This window comes from Cavia porcellus, unplaced genomic scaffold (assembly GCF_034190915.1).
Source record: "Cavia porcellus strain 051 isolate PalLab524CR breed Dunkin Hartley unplaced genomic scaffold, mCavPor4.1 scaffold_4, whole genome shotgun sequence".
Taxonomy (NCBI): Eukaryota; Metazoa; Chordata; class Mammalia; order Rodentia; family Caviidae; genus Cavia; species Cavia porcellus.
Window position 1 is genome coordinate 47,613,463 of NW_026947487.1, and position 20,133 is coordinate 47,633,595.

Below are 20,133 nucleotides of genomic sequence, written 5' to 3' on the forward strand. Positions count from 1 at the left end.
TCCATTGCATGGCGCATACTGATGTACTTCCTCCAGCCGTGACTGTGCCACAGGCTTGCTACATGCCAGGCACCGTGCTTTGTGTAGGCTGTCACATGGAAAGACAAGAATCTTTTATCATAAATCTCATAGAAATTTCACCCCTAGTTGAAATCATATTACAGGGAATAAGATACTTTAGAACATTTCTAACTTCATGCTGAATAATGAAGATAATTTATGGAGGATTTTTCAGTTAGTCATTCAAAGAATTACATATTTGTTTCCTCAAGGTAAGTAGCAGTTTCATTTCAGTATGAACTAGATTAGTGCAGTCTAATTATTTTAGTGACTTAAAATGTTGTCAGAACATGTTAAGTAGGTGGAACAGAGGAGCTTTATATTCCTTGATCTCTGTTGGAGTCCTGTTTCCTAGCCACGGTAAACAGATGTAGCATTGTGGTTACAGTGTAGAAGTCACCAGAAGTCTTGTGCATGGGTATCTGTCTCAGATACTATGTAGCTCCTCCGGTTTGGCATTATGTACATGTCCCTGAGGACCAGTGAGGACCAGTGGACCCGTCATACTGCATCATTCTTGAGCAAATACTGATTCAGCTAAGAATATGGGAGCATCCTGTCAGTCAGATACGACGTCAGCTCCCTGTTCTCTCTTGTAACTTTGGAAAGCCCTCAGAGTCCTTGACCCTGTCTGCTTGCCAGCCTGCCGGGACTTTGTTTATACCAGTGTGTGTGTAGTGACATGCACTGTCCCGCAGTGTGTGAGTGGAACTGTTTCTGTTACAATCATTTAGTTTTACTTATTTTTCCCAACTGTCTCTTTTTCTTCTCAGTATTCTTTGAAATTGGAGAAAGGAGACTATACAATTCGACTACAGATTCGTCATGAGCAGATCAGTGATTTGGAGCGTCTTAAAGATCTTCCATTTATTGTTTCTCATCGGTTATCTAACACCTTGAGCTTAGATATTCATGAAAATCATAGCCTTGCACTGCTAGGAAAGAAGAAGTCAAGCAATTTGACGTTACCGCCCAAGTACAACCAGCCATTCTTTGTTACCTCCTTACCTGATGACAAGTAAGTGATAATGTCACTGATACTTAAATCTTGGGTTAATACACTGTGGTCTTTCAAATGTGAGTTCATCACATTAGGGAAAATTTGTAGTATATCATCACTCACCATTTTGGGGTGAAGTTATTTCTCTTTGATTTTTGAAATGATAAACATGGGAATTATTTAAGTAGGGAATGATTTGATGTTTTTCCCTTATTTTTGTGAAACTTTCTCTTTTGTTGCTTTTCTCCCCCTCTTTAAATTCTCTTATTAGAATACCTAAAGGGGCAGGACCCGGATGCTACCTTGCAGGATCCCTAACACTGTCAAAGACCGAGCTTGGCAAGAAAGCTGTGAGTATCAGTCATTTTACACTAACAAAACCTATTCAAATTGGTTATTTCTTTAAAGATGGAAATTACTTCCACATTTCAGAATAGGTATAAGAAGATACCAGGGGTAGTCCTTGAGTCCTTGAGTTGCTAGAGAAGGTGAATTAATATTTGGTTGTCTTTTAAACTGTGTCATATTTTTAAAAAATATTTCATATTCTTTCTTGTCAGCCTGCATCCTGAGGCCCTGCACTTATCCTTTCTCAGTGGCTGATATATTTGAGTTTCTTGTGAAATGTGTAGGTCCAAATTAAACTTGCCTTAAGGAAATAAGATGTTCAAAATTATAGCATGCTGTAGAATTTTAACCGATATAGTACTAGGGATATAGAAATAAATCAGATTATCTTGGGTTGCTTCTAAATACCAACCAGAGCAGTTATTAGTAGTCAACAATATTTTGCACACTGGTACAGACCTTTCTTTTATTGGAATCTTTCATAAGTATGTAGATAAATGAAATAGCTCCTTCCTTATTATCTTCTATTTTACAGTATCAAAATTACGCTTTTCATTAGAAATAGTTTCTTGTTATAATAGGTTAGAGATGTATATGACAACTTTATAGGTATCTCCCCCAGTTTTTTCATCTGTATTTTTGTTAAAATGTATTACAAGAATGATACTTATGTAGATCTGTCACCTTTTGTCATAGTATTGCTTTAATTCTGTATCATGAAAGGTTGTCATTCTTGCATTTCTTAGAGAACTCAGTTAAGTCTGCTGCCTAGTGCTGGAACTGTATAAGCTTCAAAATGAAGATTTCACATCTTAAAAAATGTCCTTATGTCTTGTCACTACTAAACTAATGTCATTTGTTCATTATTATTGAAGCTTAGTTTGGGAATTTTGTGTTTAGAAAAACTTGTTTACTCTGACATTTGCTGGATCTCATTTCAGTTTATCTACTTGTGCATACAGACTTTAGTATAATTTGAAATAAATGAGTGGTTAATGCTGGAATTTATACATGCTTTACTTAAGAAATTCTAGCCATCTTTGTAGACGTCTTTTTATGGGAAGCATAGCTGGTTTAGGTGTAAGACTATAGCTGTAAATTTTTCATCCAAATGACATATGTCTCTTCCTTGTGAAAAGGTTAACAGAAGACAGTTGTTGATAAAAGCATGCTTTTAGCAATTTAGAAATAGTACTTCCCGGCTGGACTGTTTCAGAGGCCATTTTGAAATTATGTTATAAACGAAATTATGGTTAGGTAACTGTCATTAGAAAATAGACTTTTTAGAAGAGAGCATGAACATAGAGCTGTTGAGTTAATTATAATCTTCATTATGCTGTTTATTTACTCTTTCACTAGTAATTGTGCATTCCTTTTATTTTTGATATTTGGGAAGGTAACCATCAGTTTTACTTCTCTTTAACTTTCCCAATACCCGTTACCTCATGCTTTTTATAAAAATGTACAGGCCTTGTGTGATTGTCATGAAATTCTTTGAAATCAGATTCTGCAGACTGTCAGTTTAATATTTTAAAAAATGTTTTCATAACTAATGGAGTTTGATCACTAAGTATTTTAGATAAACAGCTGAAAACATTTTAGTACAGTGTGTTTGAGTTCATTTTCATGTAAGCAGTACAAGTGGCAGTGTTGCTTTCTTTGAAAGCATGCCATTTTGATCGCAGAGCTGACCCTTCTGAGTACTGTGACACGTACCAGTGGAATATAAATTGGAAGAAACTTAAACCAAGGTGGTGTCTCCATCCTGTGTAGATTATGCATGTTTTCTTACAGAATGTCGTTCTAACTCCCAGGGGCAGTCTGCAGCAAAACGACAAGGAAAATTTAAAAAGGTACTGATTGTCAGTTCTTAAGCACAATATTTTAAAGCCTTATTTACATATTAGTTAAACTTTTTTCCTGTCCCTTGTAAATCTTTTTTTTTTATTCTTTCCCTTAGTTTCCTTTCTTTATGTTCTGCGATATAATACTCTTAGCTCTACCAAGCAATTTTGACACACTGCTTTTCTAAAAGTTTTTTCCCCCAACCATAAACTGCTGGACAATCCCTATTTTACTTTTATATATAGAAAAGTTGTAATGCTATTGACTTCTTGTTACAGATAATAAATAATAAGATTTGGAATTTTCTGTGTCTGAAGTTCCATAAAAAGACTAATATAATATTTTAGCTATAGAGGCCAAAGCACTTAGTTTTTAAAAATTTCAAAGCATTTTTTAATTGAATGGATTAATAAAAATATTCCAACTTTTTGACATGAAGTTTATTCTCTATACTCTTGAATCTTTCTAGTTCTGCAAGGACAGGTTAGCAATCTTCACTGCCTGCTAGAGCAAATTTACCTCAGTAAAAGACAGTTTCTACTTGAGATACTTCTAGAGAAAGGGATGTATGTTAAATGAAGACTCACTGACTCTTTGGTAAACAGTCACTGGCATCATTTAGCATTTCAATGGATTCTTTCCTTCAAGTGGGAAGCATTACATGGAAGAATCAGTAGTCCTTTCAGGTACAAACGAAAGATAACTTTGTTTTTTAACTTTTAGTGATGTAAGATAGGGGATCACTATTTGCAGTAGGTAAAATTCCTGTGTTAAAACATATTCTGAAATTTTTGTTACTTACTGTATAATAGTGGACAATTGGTTCAAACAAAATCATCTTTCTGGGTATAAGCCAGAAGACATTTCTCAGCCGGATGTGTAGGGGGCTTTGTAGGCTTATTTAAAGGCATATAATCAACATTTTTTTCAAACTCTGATTTCATGTTATGTATTGATCTGTACATTTTTTAATTGATCTGTACATTTGAACTTGCAGTAGGTAAAATTCCTGTGTTAAAACATATTCTGAAATTTTTGTTACTTACTGTATAATAGTGGACAATTGGTTCAAACAAAATCATCTTTCTGGGTATAAGCCAGAAGACATTTCTCAGCCGGATGTGTGGGGGGCTTTGTAGGCTTATTTAAAGGCATATAATCAACATTTTTTTAACTTTTTAAAGCCTATCCACCGTGAGGCTCCTCCCCCCCCAAAAAAACATATATACACACACATACATGCATACATAAGTGAAAGTCACTGCTTTGGAGAGCTGGGAAGAGGTATTCAAGGAACCCATTTAAACAGAAGACACATCACCAGGATCATAGCCAACTTTTTTTCTTTGAAGTTGGGCTGAAGTTTTGGTGGATTTTGTCTGGATTAGTTGGTGCAGGGTAGGAGATACTGAATGGATAGCACTGGTATTTGGTTTCTTATTAGAGGACCTGGCAGCTGGCATCAGCTCTGCCTGTTCCATGCTCTCTTCAGAGCAAGTGCACAATGAAGCTCTTATTAGAAAATAGCACCACAGACAAATCACCAGAAACTGCTTGCATGCATGTGGTGTGAAAGAACTTAACTTGAACAGATCACAAATAGTATTAAATACGATATTAATCTTTAGAATAGTTTTCATAAAGCTTTTTAATTTTACAGATTTATGGTTAAGAAACTAAGAAGTTACAGTTTTTGAACCCAGGGACGTGTGCTAAGCAGCGGCCCCCACTGAGCTCCCAAATGTGTGTAATTTTAATAATACGGATGCCGTAGTCAGCTGTGGTGGCGCATACCTGTAATCTCAGCACTCAGGAAGCTGAGGCAAGAGGATCACTGAGAGTTCAAGGCCAGCCAGAACTACAAAGTGAGACTTTCTCCCAAAAAGGAAAAAGGAAAAAGACTACTACTAATAAAAACTTCCTGTCCTGAAATACTTTATAGGATCATACTAACATTTGTAATTGTGCTCATTGGAAAGGCTTGCTCTTTATTTCCTCAGAGAATTCATTATAAAAATTTCTTCCCTTTTGGACTTTTAGTGATAGTTTAACCTCCCTGTGATAGGGCTTCTAATTTTATAGGTCTTGGCTAGTTGTTTATTATAATTTTAATGGAGTGCTCATTTTAAATTCACTTCCATTTTTTTGTCTTCTATACTAACCAACGGTAGCAAATGCCTGTCCTTGCGTTTCAGAGGCGAAGGGGCCTCACAGCGGATAGGCTTCCAATAGGAAGCAGTGCCCCTCATCCTGGCAGGGTGCCAGGGGCTGCAGGGCTGTTTAGACACATGGGACCTGTCCGGTGGCAGGCTGCACGTGCCGGTGCAGGGTAGTGAGGAAGGGGATTCCAGAGACGGGCTGTGGGAGCAGAATGTGCACACCGAGGGAGATCCTGCTCATGCCGAGCAGGGGGCACTCGGCAGATCATGTGTTCGCCCAGAGCTTGGTGGTAGCATGCAGGCCCCAATTTTGCAAACCCTTCCCCAGGGCTGTGCCCAAGGCAGTGCCCTCTGACTGCAGTTAGGGAGAGGGAACCTCAAAGAGAGGACAGAGAAGGGTGCGGGGTCTTCAGGGCCAGCGCAGAGTGCTTGTGTTCCCAGCCTTGTGCCTGGTGCTCACTCTCCTTACAGGCTTGGCTTCCTGACCTCAGGGCAGGAATGAGTGGCCGGGTTCTGGATGGATCCTGTGGTGTCCCAGGTCCTAACTCTCTGCGGTTCATGAGACCTGAGGACGGTGCAGTTACTGTTTTGTGTTGGAGTGAATGCTATTGAACCACAGCAGTACTTGCTCATACTATTACTTCATACCCTCACATTGAGTTTGAGCGTATTGTTAAAATAGACAGTTACGTAGTATAAACACCTTAAGTTCCCATTTGGGGAATGAGGGCTTGCAGTACTTTATTTGTGTGTGACAGGGCTTCACTGTGCAGCCCAGCTGGCCTTAAACTCGGGGATTTTTCTCGCCTCGGCCTCCTGAGCACCACCATGCCTGGTTACTATTTTTGACTCAACTAATGTGAAGTTTTTTCTTAAGCATTGTGATGGAAATAATAAAAAGCATTTCTGGTAATAATTCGTTCCAATTCTAGAAACTTTGATAATTAAAATTATTATAAGATTTTAACAGTTTTAATATAAATGTGAATATATAATTTAAGAAATTGACTTAGTAAATAATGATTTAGTTATGGTATCAGAAAGAATTCTAGTAACTATAATGTGTAATTTTATTTTCCAAACAGTGCATCATTTTTTGTAAGAAAGACCTAGGTGCAGTAGCACAGGTGTGGCTATACTCCATCTGTGCTGCTGTTCAGAGCAGAAACATCAGGAGGACCACGACTTGTCTCCTCCCCTTCTCAAAGCTCCCTTATTGCCTTCCTCCTGACAGCCCAAGGACACAGCTTTTCTGGTTGCCTTCTTCCTGTCCACACCATCTCCCAGCTGGACTCCTTTGTTTTTTGATGGTGATTTTCCTTGAGGCGTCCATGTCTCCAAATTTTGGTGTCTTAGTGGCAGAGGATTTGCATACAAGAATTCTTATAATTTTCACATCTCCTCCCCTTGCTGGTCTTGCCCATCCCCATAGTTTAACACCATCAGCAAATATCTTCAGTTTTCTTCAAAGAGTACCTCAGGTCTGGGACGGAGGTTTAGCTCAGCAGCATAAGCACCTGCCTGGCAAGCACAAGGTCATGAGTTCGATCCCTGGTACAAAACAAACAAAAAGTACCTCAGTTCCCTTCATTTTTTGTATTTCCCTTGCTGTAGGGACCCCCTGGGTTTGCTTACTACCTCATTCTCCTACCTCTGCTTTTTTGTGTTCATCTGCTTTTGTTTTATAAACCATTCTCCAAATGTTAATGAGAGTAGTTACAAACCAAATACAGTATGTTAATCCATGTAGGAGTGAGTCATTAAATAAAAAGCAAAAGTTACTCAACATGTTTATAATCAATACCTTGCACAAAACTCTTATGGTAGGCTACTTTGTGTACTTAAAGTGTGTATTTTTTAAAGTGTATACAATCCACTCTGTGTACTACAGTGGCTGCCACTGCCAGTGTATACAACTGTGCTGATCACACACCAGCTCAGCTTCTGTGTCCACTCTCTTCTGCTTTCAGACAGTGATTCCTGGGGTGGCCAGGCTCCCTCTTCCCTTCAGTTAGGTCGTTCAGGTGTATTTAGATCTGTTCACATACATCATTAGGTTTATCAAGCTTTCTCTAGCCACTTAGCTCCCCCACCTTGCCTGACTATCTCTGTCTATTCTTCTCATGTGCTTTATTTCCTTCCTATCATGTGATGTCTCTGTCAGAAGGGATTCACTTGCTTGTGTGTGTGCATGTGTGCCATCTGCCTGCCCCACTGGAGTGCTGCATTAGTGAGAACTGGAAGGGAATCGCTGCTCTGTCCCTCACCTGTGGGACCGTTGCCTGGTGTGTGACCGGGTTCTTTGGGTCCTGTGGGTTGAGTGAAGGAGTAATGATCACCTTAAAACTACTTAGAAACAATCTTTTCTGTCCTCCTTTTCTTTTTTTTTTTAGCTTAACTTATTTGTTCCCCTGCTCAGATTTAAAATATGAAAGGTCAAAGTACCTTTGTCAGCTAAAGCTAAGAGTACTAAATATACTGAAATGAATAAAAGTTTGTTCTTGCTTACTTTAAAGTTGCTACGAGAAGCTTCAGTACTTTAAAGTTTGGGAGAAAATTATTATGATTGTAGATTGTAGATTTTTTATTATATTTTATGACCCTTAGAATATTGGAATATGATGTAGTACAATCCAGGCACAATCTATGTTATATTCAGCTATTAAAGATGATTTTAAAGAATATAAAATTAAGCATATTAATATGAGAATCTCCACATTCACAGGATGTAATCCCAGTTCATTACTACCTAATACCTCCACCAACAAAGACTAAAAATGGCAGCAAAGATAAGGAAAAGGACTCAGAAAAAGAGAAAGACTTAAAAGAAGAGTTTACAGAAGCATTGCGAGACCTTAAAATTCAGTGGATGACAAAGTAAGTTTTTGAGTGAATTTTAATCTTCTCAGTATTTTATTTTCCCAACTATAATAACACTATGTGTATATCCATAAATTTTTTTCAAGACTGTTAACAAGGGATGGTAGAATTATAAGTAGTTTTAATTTTTTATGTATTTATATTTATTTTTTATGATAAAATTTTTGTGTTTTAATCGCACTCTAATTTGTCTCTTTCTTATTTTAATCTCTTATTCTAATTTGCTCCTGAAGAAAATTCTGTTGGAGGGCATAAAAAGGAAAAGTTTTCCTATCTCCAAAGATAACCATTATCCCTTTATTACTTTTCTCTGTAGTTTACAAAGTGCGGTATATATGATAATGTGTCCTGGTTTCCCAGGTATCTTTTGGGTATGAGCCTTTCTTGATGCTTTTTTGTGGTCATTTTGGCTTTTTGAGAAACGGTCTCACTATGTAGTCCAGGATGGCCTCAAGCTTGCAGCAGTCTTCCCACCTGAGCTTCCCAAGTGCTAGGGTTACAGGAGTGCATCACGCCTGGCTCGTTTTAATGGTCTTTTAAAGTACTCTTTTAAATGGTTAGATAGTTTATGGTCCTGTGGATTGCAACAACAGTCTACTGAAACATTTTATATTTATAGTTTATAATACTGTGATGAACCTTTTCGTGTATAGGTTATTTAAAATGTCCATCAGATAATTATTGAATCAGTTATTTTAAGTCATCTTGGTCTGTTTTGCAAAATTGCATCAATCTTGTACAAATACAATTTCTGTTCCCTCCAGCCGTGTATATGTACTACTACAAGATGCAAAGTGAGGCTACTATTGGTGTTTTACATTGCATTTCTTTAGCTGTCAGAATTGAACTTTTAACCACTTGTTCACCCTCCTGCCACTCAGGCAGCGCATTTGTTGCGTACTGCCTGCAGTGAGCGTCACCCAGGCCGGTGTGGTATCAGCCAGTCTAGTGATGTATTGAATAGAGTTGAGAAGGCTGTCATTTTTTTTTAATTTCCTCCTATATTTATAAAAATTAACAAAAATGCAATTTTTGGTCATATTGCATTTAAATAATTGGACTGGTAAGTGGTTAAAATGTTATACATTGTGTAATTTCTATCAATTGGAAGTGTTCTTTGCCCATTCTTTATCAGAATGTTGAATGTTTATAATTAAAGATGTCAGTTTATAATTAAAGGTAAAAAATACTACTACTTTTCTGTACTTGTCATATGCCCTTTAGCTTATTGTTTGACTTTCAGCTTACTTTTTGCATGAAAGTGTGTTCTGTGTAGTTGAATCAGTTGCTTTTTCCACCTGTTAGGCCAAGTTTCTTTCACTCCCAGTTTTCTGTGACAGTCCTTGCTCACCATAAAGTCACACAAGTGGAAAGGGAATTGTAATGGGTAAGAAATTATTTAAAAAGTAACAAACTCAAAAATTATTGAAGAACTTTTAACTGCTTATTAGAAAATATTTAGTACAAAAGAAAGCCATGAAGGAACAAAAAAGACCCAGAGTATACAGATAACAAAACATCAAATGGCAAAATTAAGCCCCGATGTATCAATATTAAAAGGAAATAGAAAGCAATTCCTTTTGCTGTCAGAATTGAACTTTTAACCACTTGTTCAAAAAGAATAAATTCAGTCTAACTCCAAAAATACATATTTTATAATACTCTAGAACCACAAAACATTGTTGACAGAAATTAAAGTCTGAGTAACAGAAAAATCACCACACGTGGATTAGTAGATTTGATATTGTTGCAGGATTTCCTATTTTGATAAATGAAGACGTAGCACAGTTCCCCTCAGCAGTCCTCACTGACCTTTGTGAAAATTAGCAAAGTAATTCTACAATCCATATGGAATTGCAGGAGGCCAGAATTGTCCAACAGTTTTGGAAAAGAAAAAGAAATGGACTTACAGGTGCTAATATCAGAACTTCCTAAAAGCAACAATAAACAAGACAGTGGTGTATTGGCTCGAAGATAAGGTGTATAAGTCAGTGAAGTCCTGAAATAAAACCACGTTTCTGTGATCAATTGATTTTTAACGAGAGTACTATTCAATGGGAAAAAAAAGTAACCTTTCCAAAATAGTTTCCTCCATAGGTATAGATGTTTCAAAAGGCTAGATTTAAAAAGCATTTAAAACCAGGCTTGGTAAATCTTGGATTGTGCAAAGAACTCTTAATTAAGATACTAAAAAGACTTTGGTGTTTAAATCAAAGTTAAAGCATCACGAAAGTGAAAATATTTCCAAGTATGTATCTCTCAGGGACATTGATCCTAAATACAGAAAGGATTACAGCTTGGTAATACATGTTTCCAGACAGTTTGTCATCTTCCTCATTTAGGAATATGTATGAGAATTTTCTTCACTTAACTCTTAACGTATTTCTAGACTTCTAAAATTGTTCTTGTTGTTTGTGTGTGTTCTCCTTTTTAATAGGAATAGTTTTCCTCATTTTTAATAACTACTTAAAGCTAATATGTAAGGTTACTGATGCTTGTTTTATCTGAAACATATCAAACTCTGAATTGAAATAATTTTCAGTTCGATTTTCTTCGGTGTTTTGAGCAAGAGTTTACACTACCTCGAATGTAATAATCCTGTCAGTGGTATGCTTGTGTTTCACATTTGATGCTGTATTTTACTGGCTGGAACTTCCAGTGTTAAATAATAGTGAAAACAGAAATTTTCTTCAAATAGTGTTTTTCTCTTTCTCACATACATAGGCTGGACTCTAGTGACATTTATAATGAATTGAAAGAAACCTATCCTACTTATCTTCCTCTGTACGTTGCACGGCTTCATCAGTTGGATGCTGAAAAGGTTGGGCTTAATTTTTAAATCTTACTTCATTTATCATATTCAAAGAAAGATGCACATCCTCCTTTTGTGTGCTGTTCTTGCCAATTGAAAACATGTTCTCAGACTCACCTAGTAAGCCATTTTCATTAGGTAATACAGAAACTGGCCACTATTCTGAGTTAAGTAGCAGTAATAGTATATAGTTTGTATGTGGCAAATAGTATGTTAGTGGCTGCTTTCTCTGTGAGAGAGGAGGGCAACAAGAGGAGAAAGCCTGTGAATTGCTTTGTGACCTGAAACTGTAAAGAACGGGGAGCAGAGGACCATGCTCCTGGACAGCTGGAAACATAAACACCTTCCGTGAAAGAATTCGTGCCTCTGGACCGTCTGAATGGGGCTAGCTCTCTATTACCTGGCAGCTTCAGCGTTGTGAAACTGTCTCTGTGGTGGGGAAGGTCAGCCATAGTCTCCCGTCCGTCAGAAAGGGTGTTGAGTGGCCTGGAATGTGTGTAAAGAGCCCTCTTACTCTGATGGCAGAGAAGCTAGTTGCTGAGAACAAACACCGTGGCAGTCATAATGAGGGCCTCTTGATTACAATCTCATTCACTGTCATTTTGTGTTTTTCAGTGATTGATTAGGAAGAATTTGTTTCATGAGCTGGGGCTTTTTTTTTAACTTCTGTTTTTGTATGTTGTGCAGTAACATAGCCAATCACAGTGCTGAAGTCTTAGGATGTGCAGGAGAGGAGTTTTCTTTCATTAAACAAACAAACAAAAAAAAAAACCCAATTTTTAAAACTTTATGTTTGGATTACTTACATTGCTAAATCCCCAGCAGTGGGTACAAGTTAGGTATGCTTGTGTCCGAGTATGAGTTGAGATGCTACAGCTCAGAGCTGCATTAGGAGAGGGCCTGCGCCACGGGGCTGTAGCAGATGGTGCTGTCACTTAATGGAGCACCGCAACTTGTGGGGTGGAGACAGCAGAAATGAAAGTGCTTTTGCAGACTGACTGACCTCCTTTTTCTCCTGATTCCTTCTCTTCCCCTCCAGGAACGAATGAAAAGGCTCCATGAGATTGTCGAAGCTGCCAATGCAGTTATTTCTCACATAGATCAAACAGCCCTCGCGGTTTATATTGCAATGAAGACTGACCCCAGGCCAGATGCAGCTACTATAAAAAAGTACCTAACCAGTAAATAATCTTTCTTGCATCTCATTTCCTAGTTACTTATTGTAATAGTAGGGACTAATGTTACTGAGAATGTTCTCTTCTGATGTTTGTTATGTCTGCATTTTTAATATTTGGGTGCTCCATCCTTTGAAATGTCATGATAGTTTTCTTTAGTCTTCCAAGTTTCAGCCCAAGAAAGTAGTTTTTTCTCTCTACCATTAGGTACTGTCAAGCTCGAGGGACATGAATAACTGTGATTAAGCAAGTCTGCTCACTTGGGAATTTTTGTGACAAAAGCATGACATTGTATGAAACTTATTTTTTAATTATTTATTGACTAATAGCATGAGAAATGTAAAATTTAGTTTGGGAGAGTGGGCATGATTGGACACACTTGTAATCCTAACTGTCCAGGAGGCTCAGGAAAGAGGATCACAAGCTTAAGCCTTGTTTAAGCTGTTTTCTAGCAACTTTAGCTTCATGAAAATTCTCATTGCAGTATTGCTTGGGGAGGAGGATAGGGGAGAGTTTATAGTTTAGACTTTATAAAACTGACTGCTGTACATACACAGAGGAGCTTACCTAAGCTTGTGGGTGATTAATTGGTATCTGTCTAACTCTGGTGAGTGGCCCTGTGCCTCTTTAGGCCAGGTTTCCTTCCCTCAGTCTGTCCCCTTTTGAACTCTTGCTGTCACCCGATGATATTTCTCCTGGTATCAGTTTTTCCTCTATGGCTTTTTTTTTGTTTTGTTTTTTTCTCATAAGGGTCATTGACTTTAGGGGTCAGAAATGCCTTCTTTCTTTTTTTCCTTTGTGCAAGATCTTGCTATGTAGTGCAGGCTGGCATTAAACTCACTTATGTAGCCCAGGCTGGTCTCAAACTCACAATGATCCTCCTGCCTCAGCCTCCTGAGTGCAGGGATTATAGACGTGCACCACCACACCTGGTGTCTTATTTTAGTTATTACAAATGACTAGAACTCTTTGAGATTCCTGAAAGAACTATAACGTTGCTTAATTCCGTCTGTTTCGGTCAGCATTTTTATTCATTCTAAACTACTTGGACTAAAAACTGCTAGCACTCTTGACATTACATTACAAGCAATAAGTTTCAAGTAGAATAAAATTTATTTAAAATTAGTTGTTTGACCATTATTGGTATCAGTTCATATTTTTTCAAATAATTTGAAAACGTGGCCAGTTTCTGTTGCCGTTAACAATTGGTAACAGTAATAGTAGAAAGTACAACTGCCATGTATCAGTGCTGGTTTTGCACCAAGGATGACTGGGGACTTTTACAAGATGCCTCCTTTATATTTAGTGGAATCGGGGCCGTTTTCAGCCACCATTTAGAGGAAAGGAAAAAAGCTCAGAAAGATAAAGGAGTTGGCGAAGGTGCAGACCAGGAGCTGGGAAAGCCCGCGTTCACACAGGACATGCCTGTTATTCCTGCTTACGTTCCACCCGCTTCTTAGATCAGCATGACTTACTTGGCTCTCACAGGAAACACAGGAGCAGAGCTCCCTGCCTGTGCTCACCCTCACTGTTCTCCTGGGTGCTTTGGGGTGAGGAACCCCTGCGCCTGGCAGAGCTAAATGGCCCAGTGGTGCCGCTTCTTCCTCCCCATCATCATCCTGCAGCCAGGAATGGGCCCACCCCAGCCCCACTCAGCCATCGCTGCCTCCCAGTCTTGAGCCTAAATCCCTAGCCCTTGATCTCTAATTTTCAAGACTGATTATTTCCCAATGAGAGCTTACCTTTTGGAGAAAGTGGGTATGTATTTTAGTGGCTAATTTGATGTTTACTAATAAAGAATTTTATTCATTGTGCAACATAAATGTATGTACATGGATATATACTATTTCCGCATGTAAATCTTAGGCAAAAAATATGTGCATCTAATTTCAGATAAGATCACCCTCTTACAGAGGTGTCACTGATCTGTGGGTTGTTTTTGCTTTGCTGTGCAGTGATATGGACAAGCAGAAGTCCACCCTGGTAGACGCGCTGTGCAGAAAAGGCTGTGCCCTGGCAGACCATCTGCTCCACACGCAGGCTCATGATGGGGCGGCGGCTGGGGAAGTGGAGATAAAGGAGGAGGAAGGAGAAAGCACTTTAGATTCTCTGTCGGAAACTTTTTGGGAAACCACAAAATGGACTGATCTTTTTGACAACAAGGTAGCCCTTCTGCTTCTTCTAGCACAGCTCTTGGGGGTATTGCACAAACTCATGTGCCTCGCCGGCTTTTTAGAAAGAGCAGGAGTGAATGGAAGGAGACTGAGGCCATTGCAAAGACCACACGTTAACCCTGGTTCTCACTCTCGTCCTGCCCTCCAGTGTTCCGTGTCTGCAAAGAGCTCACACCCACAGTGATTTTGGAGACAGTCTGAGAATGTGTGTGTAGTCGCCTAACAACTCAGTTACGTGTGATGCTAAAGTTTTAGGTCCTCCCACATCTATTTAAGTGCTAATTTGGGAGAGGGTAATAATAATACTCATTAGGTTCAATAATGTTTATTTTCCTCAAAACAGGTTAACTCCTAAATAATTATATTAATTTGTAGCTAATTGGTTTTAAACCTGGGTTTGGAAAAACAAATCCCTTGTACTTCTCTAATACTTAAAATAGAGGTGATATAATGACAAGTTTTAATCTGTCTTTCTTACATGTAGAGGTGAAGGTAAAGTAAGTGGAGGCAGCAGTTGCCTCATCACCTCATCCGGTGCAGACCATCGTCTTTTTTTGTTATCACGTGCTTGTTCTCAGGGTTAACTGGCAATTTGCAGTAGAGGACCTCGAAAGTAGGCGCATCTTGAGTGTGCCACGGGCCCTCTTGCCGCAGCGTGGTAGCATGACCATAGACGGTTGCTAAGTGCAGGTGCCTGGCTCTGTGTGCTGCACGAGGATAGTGAAAGCACACTCCCTGTAGTACCATGAGTGCTTGCAAAAGCACGTGGCTGCGGACGGCCCCCTGTAGGATCTGCTGTTCTTGCTAGGTTGTTCGAGGTCCTCTTGTGCCAGCCACTGAGTGTGCTGCTGGAGCATGGAGATAAGAACCCAGCCCCTGTGTTTGAGGATGGTAACAGAGACTGATAGGCCAGTGCAGCCAGTGCTGTTCTGGACTGGACAAGTCCAGTTTCAGGGCTGTCGCTGCAGCACTGGCAGCACTTGTTGGATACTTGTTGTGGCTCTGCAGTGCACCTCAGCTGCCAGGGTTTCTAACCTTGTGCGAAGGGACGTGTTTATGTGATGGGACACTTTTTAAACCTTTATCCTCTAGACAGTTTTAATGATTTATGACACTACATTTTTTATTTCTGCCCTAGTTTTTTATGTTCAATTTCTTTTGCATGAAGAAGTACTTTAAAGTGGATTTTACCAGCTGGTTTTCTTCCCTAAAATAAGTATCTTCTAATTACCTGGCCTTTTTGAAAACATAAATTATTGTCATAAAAATTTTTTAAAAACTGGGTAATGGTAACATACGTGTTTTAAAAACTGAATTTCTGGGACTAGGGATTTAGCTCAGCAGCATAAGCACCTGCCTTGTAAGCAGGTATCGTGAGTTCGATCCCCGGTACCATAAAAAGGAAAAAGACAAAAAAAAAAAACCCGAATCTCTTTTAAAGCCTTAAATTTTTTGTTACTGAACCTCTATGCCTTAAAATGCACCTAGTTTAAAGATGACTTGTTACCTTGTTTTGTGTCATAGGTTTTGACTTTTGCGTACAAACATGCATTAGTAAATAAAATGTACGGGAGAGGCCTTAAATTTGCAACTAAGCTTGTGGAAGAAAAACCAACAAAAGAAAACTGGAAGAATTGTATTCAAGTAAGTAATACTTAAACTGTTACTGTTAAATGTCAGTTCAGTATTACATAGAGACAAAAAAGGACTTACTCATAATGATACTGACAAGATTTTATCCTACCAAAGTCTTACTTTCATCACTAATTTGAATTATAAAACAAGCCCATGAGAGGACATCAGTTAGCCATTTAAATTTAAGACATTTTTCACTCCTGTTCCAAAAACCTAGATTAGCCTCCATTGTTTTTAGCAAAGGCAAAATACATTATTTATTTTATATAATGAGAAGCCAAAATTTTTCTTTGTAAAGGAAATACTCTTTTTAAATACATGTTACAAAGGGCCAGGAATTTAGCTCAGCAGCAGAAGTGCCTTCCTGGCAAGTGTGGGGTCGCAAGTTCCATCTCCGTTATCAAAATAAATAAATAAATACATGTTACTAGCTGGGCGTGGTAGTACACGCCTGTAATCCCAGCACTTGAAAGGCTGAAGCAGGAGAATTGCCTCAGGTTCGAGGCCAGCCTGGCTACAAAGTGAGTTCATTGCCAGCCTGAACCATACAGTAAAACCCTGCCTCGAAGAAGAAGACAGAAAACAAAAACCCAGATAAATACATGTTACCTCAGTTCTAAACTGGTTGAACTTACCCAGTTTAATTTTATTCATTTATGATGTTAGGACATTTTTGTTAATTATTTTACCATCTATCACATATGCAGAGAAATTCTGTAGTCACACTTTCTACATGAGTTAAATTCAAGTACAATAACTTGTATAGAAATTAATCTTGCGTGTTGTGTAGTCATAGACTAGGGCATGTGGATATAAAACTATAGGTTTCTCTGAAAATACTTGAAAGAATGAGCTGTTGGTCTCTTTACTCGTAAGACTTTCTCTGTGTCTTCACCCATCCGCCCAAATTGTAAAGCAGGTTGTGTATACAATGGTGCCTCCGTTCACAAACTGAATTCTTTCTCCCTTCTGGCCAGAGGCTGAATCAGGTGAGAACCGAATCAAATTCCCCATAAGGTCAACCTTGAACCTAACCATTGAATTTGATTCGGTTCTCAGCTATTCAGTTTGCGACCAGAAATATGGAAAGAATTCACTTTGTGATCCGAAGTACACAAACCGAGATCTGTCAGGGTTCTAATAGAGCCGGGCTGAGGAACTCTTCCTATTGTCATATGTGGGGACTTGGAAGGTGAATGTGAAACCTGTAACCCTACAAGATGCCATGGTGGCCCTGTGGGAACTTTGTCTCCCCTCTGCGCTGCCCTCTTCTGTCAGTTCCCTCTGCAGCCAGAAGCTGGGAATATCTGTCACTTTCAAATGAGTCCAGACTCCTCCTGGTCACCCATAAGATCTCCATCCCCTTCTCCCACTGTGTCGCACCGCACGTGGCCTCCACCCTGCTTCTGCCGGGCCCATCCCGGTGACTCCCTGTACTGCATCGTTTTGTTTTTATTGTATGCCTGATAAATGCCTTCATTATACATTTTTTCATCCATTCAGTAATTTATTTCTTGTTCTTGAAGAGAACGTAAGTTTCCTGAAAGTAAGAAGTGTACTTGCTAGGTACTGTTTTCCCAGTGCCTACATACAATGGTGTTTGAGAATGTAGGACTGTAGGAAAGGAGAGAGCAGGTAAGCTAGGAGGAAGGAAAGGTGACGTAAGGTTAGTAAGCAGGGGACAGGCAAAGCCATAGAGAAGGCAGCCCAGGGGCCAGCTGGTGGGTAGGAAGCTTGGCCAATCGCTAGTAGGTGATCAGGCTGTTGCTGGGAAGAGACTTGATGGCTGGGAGATGGAAGGAAGGAAGGAAGCTTCCATGTGCTGCTGCTTTGTTACTGCTAAATCTTGGATAGGGAGTTCACCGTGAGTGTTGAGGTTGGAAATCTATCATCTCCTTTACTAATCTATTGATTGTGTTTTATTGTAGCTGATGAAATTACTTGGATGGACGCATTGTGCATCTTTTACTGAAAACTGGCTCCCCATCATGTATCCTCCTGACTATTGCGTATTCTAAAATAAAAACCAAGACTACATTTTAAAAGAGAAAGTTTTCTAGCAAATGGATATAAGAACAAATTTGTGGCATTTTCAGACTAATGCATGTTTTCATCCACTATCAAATGCTGATCATTAAAATGATGTGTATTTATCAGACAATTCACTGGCGTGTGGCTTAATCCATGTAAATCTAAACCTCTGACTTACTGGTGTTTTCCTAATGCCTCTGCTGCCTGGTGAGGAAGGGCCAAGCCCTCCTGCAGGCAGGAGGCATTTTCAGTTAGGTTGCAGCTTCCTGCATGCGTGATAGGTTTTCAGCAGTAACTTTGAATTGCAAAGCTGTAAAATTCTATTTTTTATTTTATAAATGAACAGGGTTTTAACATGCTCAACTTTGATTTTCCTCAATTGTATGAAGGCCTTAAAAAGCTACATTAAAAGTAGCTAAAGTTATTTATTGGACTAAATATGAACTTGATTTCCAGATTTTTTTGATTTTGTTTTTGTTTTTACAAATGTTTACATTCAATTAAAGAGAAAAATAAAACTGGTACAAGTGTGTGGCAGTTGCTGGAACAGAACTGTTTCGGTAAATTTTCATCATGGGTCTGTAATACGCAGGTCATTTTTCATCTTTCTGAAGTGCACAGCATCAGAACAAATTAACAGTACATGTGTAAGTGCCAGACGGCTGAATCTGTAGCAGGAATTGTAAAGGTACATTCATGGTATGTTTATTACAAGTGGAATCATGTAAAACACAACAAATCAATGTGCAAACCAAGGTCACAGTACACCATATGCACTCTGGTACCTTAATTTTTTTATATAAATAATAAAAGTGAATATTGAAGCCTCTTAAAGTTGGTCTTAATTTTTCATAAATCAAATTTGGGGTCACAACAGAAATAGTATATTGAGTCCTTAGCAAAAAATTAAGCAGGTAATTGATTTTATAATGTTTCTTGTAGGCTTCCAATTAGTGGAATGTATTTCCAGTTCTTGTTGTGTGATTAGCTTTTGTGTATGTTTAACTTCTTATCGTTTTATCTTCCTGGTTACTATTCCTGCTTCTCATTCTGCCTCCATGAAATAGAAAGAGATAATATTAAAAAGCCTGTAACCACTTGTCTAGTAGCAAATTGTGTTTGTGTACAGTTTTTATCTTATTCCCTTAGTGTTTACTTGTATATAAAGTATCTAGAAGTTCACTTTAGCCATTCAGGAATAGTTTTATCTGTAGAAAGCAGTAGAGCCTTTATGCAAAAGCACAAATATGCATAGAAACTTTCGGCACACACTGTGGGCAGCGTCTGGGGTCTGAAGTCCGTGAACAGACAACACATGCTCTCTCATGTAGTTTTACCCGCATGCTCTTACATATTCCCGTACACGGGGTGAGCCCAGAAGGGTTACTGAGAAGCTCAAAGAGAGGAGGGTGACTCCCTGAGGTCCTGCTGCTGATTGATGGATTGTGAATGTCAGAACCTGTTCTACAACCGAGTTTTACATTCCTAACAAGGACATACTGCCTGGGTCAGGGATCAAAAGACTGTGGCCCCAGGCCAGAACTGGGCTACTCTCTGTGTCCGGGAAGTTTTGCTGGAGCAGCCGTGCCAGGTTGTTTGTGGATCCTGTGACCAGGGGCTGCCATGTGGAGCCATGCTTTACAAAGTCTGTTCCTGGTCAAAATGACACCCACTGCAAACAACTGAGAGTAGGGTATGGATAACTTTTGCAAGAACCACTAGAGCTAGAGCCTGTGCCCCACACTAATTCAGTGACTCCCTGTCTGGTCGTCACTGTGGGAGTTTCGCTATCACAGATTTCTCCTTGCCTCTTCTCTAGAATTATTGGCTCTTTTGCCCTGAAGATCCCAGCTGGGTCTCTCCTTACCACAAGTCTCCAAGACTCCTCAGGCTTCCCAAAACCCCTGGCCCAGACACTGCCAAACCCAATGTTTTAACTGCTACGTTTCCCATGGGGATGTGGGTTTAGTATATCTGCTCACACATTTTTCATTTGAATTAACACTGAGCTTTT

At 39.0% G+C, this 20,133-nt stretch overlaps 1 protein-coding gene across 3 annotated transcripts in view; it reads left to right on the plus strand.

The window, feature by feature from the left end:
• Tpp2 (tripeptidyl peptidase 2) overlaps positions 1 to 18,953 on the plus strand; it is a 62,708-nt gene extending 43,755 nt beyond the window's left edge. Inside the window, exons 22-30 of one of the 3 annotated variants that reach the window (XM_013141413.3) lie at positions 834 to 1,078; positions 1,332 to 1,410; positions 3,223 to 3,261; positions 8,138 to 8,289; positions 11,017 to 11,113; positions 12,144 to 12,274; positions 14,235 to 14,442; positions 15,978 to 16,097; positions 18,017 to 18,953. In XM_013141413.3, coding sequence (XP_012996867.1) covers positions 834 to 1,078; positions 1,332 to 1,410; positions 3,223 to 3,261; positions 8,138 to 8,289; positions 11,017 to 11,113; positions 12,144 to 12,274; positions 14,235 to 14,442; positions 15,978 to 16,097; positions 18,017 to 18,106 — 1,161 coding nt within the window. In that variant the 3' untranslated portion in view covers positions 18,107 to 18,953. Of the gene's footprint in view, positions 1 to 833; positions 1,079 to 1,331; positions 1,411 to 3,222; positions 3,262 to 8,137; positions 8,290 to 11,016; positions 11,114 to 12,143; positions 12,286 to 14,234; positions 14,443 to 15,977; positions 16,098 to 18,016 lie in introns of those variants that run through there. The other 2 variants (XM_003477588.5, XM_013141414.3) reach the window with 2 other exon arrangements.
• Positions 18,954 to 20,133: the final 1,180 nt, after the last annotated feature.